General features: G+C 44.9%; 1 protein-coding gene across 1 annotated transcript; it reads right to left on the bottom strand.

The window, feature by feature from the left end:
* Positions 1-2,700: 2,700 nt before the first annotated feature.
* On the bottom strand, positions 2,701-4,874 carry LOC142574575 (protein rhomboid-like). The gene is made up of 2 exons (XM_075683625.1): positions 4,500-4,874; positions 2,701-3,375 (listed from the first exon to the last, which is right to left on the bottom strand). The coding sequence occupies exons 1-2, from the start codon at positions 4,872-4,874 to the stop codon at positions 2,701-2,703; spliced, it is 1,050 nt and encodes a 349-aa protein (XP_075539740.1).
* Between the last annotated feature and the right edge of the window lie 1,157 nt (positions 4,875-6,031).

Here is a 6,031-nt window from a genome sequence, read left to right as displayed (position 1 = left end):
ACCCGAGAAGCTTTTCTGGATAAAAGTTTTTATTTGCAAAATACTTTGCCTTCGTAAGCAATGGTTCCTGCAGAAAATCTCCTCATTTTTCTTTACTACGAGTCCGGCCTTGGTAAGCATTTAACTTTCATTATTTGCATGAACCTCTTACAAAAAGAAAACGTGAATGTAGTGAAACGAGACAGGTTTGAATTGTGCACATGCACATGTTTGTTTAAAAAAAACGCGTCAACTGCACTAAGTTAGGGCTCAATATTATTTTTTTCTTTAATATATGAGTTCCACTTGGACTTCAGTGAGCTTGTTTCTTTTCTGTTGTGGTATATCCAAAAATTAAAGGAAAGGAAACAACTTCTTTATCTGCCTCTACACGAAGGTTCATTATGCGAAGGGGAAAGCGTCTCTTATTTATTCCGGCCGTGTCTCAATTTAGATGGAAGCTTAGGCAGATATAAGTGAATCAAAACCAAGCACATGCATTTTATGAAAAACTCGCTCTAGTGATTAAAATTACCAGTAGCGCCGCACTAATTGCCGCGAATAGAAAACACTAGCGTTCAATATTTATGTCATCCGCGAACTTAGAAAGTTTCGAAATTCCTGATCGTTATCTTCGAAGACCTGCCTTCGCGCGCCTTTGTGCGAAGCAGACATTTTTTTAGGCGTGTATTTCAACCAGCATGCATTTGCATGCGTAATCAGATTCGCTCGTAAATTTAATCATATGTTTCTTTGGCAGTGTTTGATTGCCCGTTAATACCTGTGTGAGGAACGCTTCTCTACTGATGTGTACATGCAACCTCCCGGATTCTATGTGTGTGTTTTTCCAACTCCGTGGTGTGTCCCCTTGTGTTTAAGGGTTTCACATTTCATGAGGAATTTCTTTACCTATAGGTCAACCCCCTTGGCAATTTGGTCATTTGTTTTGAGAATAAACCATAAAGTTTGAAGACTTTGAGAGTTCAAGAATTTGAAGCCAGATTTTTCAGTTCAAATGAAAGAACTCTTTATTTTTTTCGCAATGTGGTGCCGCATGTTACAAGCACACAGGCGAGGCATCATCATGAACAAACAATTGCACAAAAACTGCAAGTGGAATGCTGAAAGCACTTTCAGTAGAGAGAACTGGGTGTTAAATAATGTTTTTTTATATTTGTATAAATGAGACAATAATCGAACAGGGCACAATAAGCTCTAATAGAAAAATGAAGGTTCGCACTTTGTCGAGTGCACTAACATACACTACAAAAAGTCACAAGTGACACTTTTGCTAAACAATGTACTGGCAATATAAACCATCCTTCAGTTCATTAGTTGGTAGCTAGACTGTCCGACGCTCTTCTCTAACAGCAATTACCCGCATTCGTGTGTGTTGCCCTTTGACTATTCTAAATACACTACATTACCCGTTATGGTGAGCCTCTGAGTTACTCCCAATAAAGCGCCTTTTTTTTTTTTGCCTTTACCATGACAAGGCTACTAACTCACCAAACAACGTCAACTAACACAATAACAGTTACTGAATACCTCAGGTATGTAAGCAGCTCTGAACAACAAGGTACACAGTAGCCAAAAACAGCTCAGGCATTACGTTAAAACACTTGAGCTTGAAGTTTTATAGTCAGAAGCAAGCATGATTGGGCAAGTGAGGACACGTTCATCACCAATTTATAAGCGTCGATAAGCTACGTGGGTGCTCCTCTGTCTCAGTCTCTGTTACTATTTTTTTTCTTGGGGGTAGCGGTCTGCAGCGCTGCTGAAATATTTCTGAGAAACTCTATACTGACCCGACAAGCTTCAGTATTCTAGAACGGCTCCCTGAAAGGTTCGCACATCTTATTCTCACAACATGCATATACATGGGATGCGGGCTGGTATATCGCGTTTCCCGAAGTTCAAAAATATAAGGCCTGTCTGTTTTAATAAGAAAGGAATGCCCTTTCGAATCACTTCCCATCTTTGTGGAAGATCGACATGCTTGTTTACGCGGGTATAGTGGGAAATGCAGTGCCTCCCTGGTGCTTCTTTTATACCTGTGGGCCATGAAAGCTCCGGCGCCCAATGAATTCGGAGCATACCTTTACTATATTTTGTACTTATCCTGTAATGCTGCGCATACTGTGAATGTAATGCAATCTTAAATAGGACATACCGCTCATTCCTGGATACGTTGTTCGGAGCTCTGACTACGGTAAATGATGCCCGCGTTTCTTTCCGCCCCCTAACGAAAGCGTTTGTTGATTTGTTACCTCATTCCGATGTTAGCCAAGTATACTTTATTAAGCATTCTGTAACGTCTCATAAGGATCATATGCGAAATCTGCGACACTGCGCATGACAATGCAACCTGGGCGCATGAGAGTTATTCTCCAAGCAAACTGTTATTGCTGCTCGCTGATAAGGGGGGTGGAGCGTCCTCGTCGCAGCCACGTAGAGACATGTGATTGCATTGGACCGCTCTTCGTGACGTAGTGCATTGAAATTACAATAGGGTTGTTAACATTTAGCGAAATCCTACCACGCTTTGTGATTGACTTAGCACTATGGTTGCAAAGGAGCCACTGTTTGAGCACCAAAATTTCACGGCAAATTACTCAAAAGTTGTGCATTTGTGCCAGTACTGCTTTACGAGTTTTAAAAAGAAATCATAGTTTCTCTATTTCTTTTTTGCACCATTGGCAAACTCTCCTAACATACGTCCTAATACGTCGATCCCCTTGTAGCCTGCCAAAGTGAAAGAAGGATCACTGCCCAGTGAAGGTATTTGATTATGCCATAAACCCACTTCTCCCATTTCAGGCCCCGGTTCTTGCGCAGGATCACGACGCCCATTGTGCAGCCAATCACGACACCGATAAGGTGAGGCAGAGTGCCTATACTCGGCAGGCGATTCAGGTAGTACGCCTGAACCGCGTCGGCAGCAGTGAAGAGGAGGACCATGGCGACGCGTCCAACCACTACGCCGAACTGGGAACGGTTGACTAGGATGTCGACCACGTGCGCCCAAAGTACTGAATAGAGAGCCGCTGAGGCCCCGACGGTGAAGCAATAGCCGCAGATGACGTTCAGTTGAGCAGCGGTGAACGCTCCGGCCGCGTAGATGAACGGTATCTTCCAGGGACTGTGCAAAAAGCTGACGGGGAGGCAGACCAGGATCTGGATCACTACGCTCGCTACAAGCGACAGTCCGTTGTAACTGACGAGCACGAACGATACGTTGCGCCAGAACTCGCGCTTGCGTTCCACCGCAAGGACGAGCTTGTCGTCGAAGCGAAGGTAGTCCTCGACTTCCTTGGCGCTGCTCGGACAGCACCAATGCAAGTACTGGAAGTACGTGACGACCTGCGCCACCGAGATGAGGACGAAGAACAGGACCTGCAAAAAAGGCAGAGGCAGCTTGAGTGCCTTAATTCGTAAGGCACTGTAAGGAAGCACTTAAAGCTACAAATACAACTCAAAGTTTGTGCCAGAAGCGTCCAGCCGAAATTTCACGTTCACGCTCATACCTAAAGGGTAAACTGCCTAGGTATGAATCGTAAATAAAGTACAGAACATGTTCTTGCCATCGTATCCTCGTATTTTCCTTGCTTATCTGTCTGTATTGCCAATATGTGCTCAGGTCTCTTCATTCTGACTTGTTGTATACATGGGCTGCTCTAATTATGCAGTATTTTTCAGGGATCACGCCATAGCAATTAACACACTTACTCGTGGCCACAATCTAAAATCATCCTCTCGCAGCTGAACAGGGCATGAATGAGCGAAGCCCGTTTGTTACCCTCTATGGACAGCGTTAGTGTCAGCGGGAGTTTACATTACTCTACGTAAACATTGTAAACACTGCATTTCAAGTGCCAGAGCAGCAATGAACGATACAGCAAATACATTTGAAGTTTTCGTACTTTATAACAGTTAAGTATTCATACGAAACGCATTCGCGTTTGCTTTCGTTAAAAATGCGTACGTCACTGTCAACTAAGTAGTACACCAAAATAGGTGAGTATTAAATCTCTCTAATCTTTTGGTACTCCGAGGAGCGAATTCAGAGGATTTCAGCCTTGCGGGACACATCAATCGAGCTACAGGACATTTTGCTTAATGCGCGTGCTTCAGGATTATGTCGGCAAGCTGCAAGAGGGCATTTGTCCACCGCTTGTAGACTACAAAAATAGACTTGACAAGGAGAAGAAGGTTTTTCTGGATGCGTACCTTTTGTCAACTCTGGGCGCTGCTACAAGTCGTTACGTAAGCATGCAAGAGCATACCTTAAGTCGAATGTCTTTAAAAGCAGATTAACCACTGCTTTTTTCCCTAAGGCCGGTTGGAAGGCTCGAATTATCTAGTTTCGAGCCGGGAAACAAAGCGTTCATAAATATTAGTCACCTGTGGCCTTTCCAATAAACCAGTATGATGTGAGCCAGCAGCGTGTCTGTGTCGCGTTTGCTGTGTCTCACACCTCCCGCCCTTTCTATCATGGTTCGCAGCGTTGTGAGCATTACCTGAAGCAAAAAGAGGGGGTAGTCGACCATGGCCAACCGTACCACCCTCGCCCGCTGCAGCTTTCCGGCGTAGACGTTGGCGGCCGCCGTGACGACCCTGTGGAATCGCCTCTGTCGGAGGGTAGCAGGGCGACCAGAGGTTGTGATGAGGAGGAACTGTTCGAGCGTGAGCCAGCTCTTTTCGTCTTCGTTCACAAGCTCATTGAGCTCCTCAAGAACACTGGCAGGGCACTTTGACATGGGTTTGAGGAACGCCATTAGGTCCGCTGCATAGGCCTTGTCGCCGCGCTGTAGCTTCCTGTAGATATCGGCCCAGAAGGGGATCTCCTCCATCCATATCTTCTGTTTTCTGGCCGCCGCCATGCCACTTCCCATGTTTCTGATGCTGCTCAAAATAAGCCTTTCTTCCCGAAACCTAGCAGTTGACGCGGCGAGCGAGTGCGGTCGACCGATACGCGCGTTTCCAACCGTTGGCAAAAGAGCACGCTCGAGGGAGTCGACGGAAAAGGTGCTAGTACCAGGCGCACCTTGGCTTTCTCAATTTGGTGGTATATGCAGATGTCCTCTATTCAGGGCGTCACGGGAAACATGAACAACGCCTTTGTTTCTTGTATTTTTCCTCGCGCCTAGGAGATATCAGCTCATGAATCTTTCATCATATTTTTTTCGCGCGATCATGCTGAAAGCTAGAGCACGTAACAACATACGTTGCTATGGTGCACTGTGCGCACGGTGCCGCTACCATTGAATTTGTTGATCACATGTATTGATCAACATATTAAGCGTGCCGAGATGTGCTAGGTGACGAGATGTGCTAGGTGCCGCGATGCTATCTTTTTGGACGTCTGCGCCTGATGCTTCTATTTCTGCATACATTAAAGTGAAAAGAGCTGTGACTTAGAACTTTCCCAAACAATAATTTCTCTTTCCTTCAGTGACTATTCTTTTATAACAGGCTGCCACAACACTGTATTGTCAGTGCGTTTGAAACAATTGCAGAAATCGCAGAAGTTTTGCCTCATTTGAAATAGCAACTAAATTTTTAATACTTTCGTTTTTGTTGAACTATTAAATTGTGCGACCTCTGGCTGCCCCTTTACCAGCTGCCTCTCTGTCTTTTAGCTGGCTGGCTGGCAAAATGCATGCTTTACTGAATGCAGCATTGAAACTTTGAGCTTTAGGAAGAGCATGTTAAGCTTTCGGTTGGTTATGAATGTGTAAAGTTTTCATGGCAATAGTAAGCAACCCTTAGTGGCGACATGGTAAACAGAATACACAGTACGAACTATACGACTTAAAAGGCCTTGCTCTGGGCAACTGTGAAAAATAAGGGGGGGGGGGGGGGGGTTAAGAAAAGGAGCATTTTCCATCTTACGCAAGTGAAGGCTGCAGGCATGAACAAACATGTTACTGATGCATGAATATTTCTTACGCACTTTCCGGGAGCTATATTTGTATCTATGTATCTCTGTATCTAACAGTTTTCCCGCCTACCCGAGTCACTGGGCTGTCAGTGGTCGAAGGGGCAGCTT

Source organism: Dermacentor variabilis, chromosome 3 (assembly GCF_050947875.1).
Source record: "Dermacentor variabilis isolate Ectoservices chromosome 3, ASM5094787v1, whole genome shotgun sequence".
Lineage (NCBI taxonomy): Eukaryota > Metazoa > Arthropoda > Arachnida > Ixodida > Ixodidae > Dermacentor > Dermacentor variabilis.
Note: the sequence above shows the minus strand (reverse complement) of the source record. Positions and strands in the feature narration are given on the sequence as shown.

Excerpts from the sequence above, each read along its gene's own strand:
- LOC142574575 (XM_075683625.1), bottom strand. The coding sequence starts at position 4,874 with ATGGGAAGTGGCATGGCGGCGGCCAGAAAACAGAAGATATGGATGGAG. Across the intron at positions 3,376-4,499 it reads ACCCCCTCTTTTTGCTTCAG|GTCCTGTTCTTCGTCCTCAT; the intron begins GTAATGCTCACA and ends CCTTTTTTGCAG.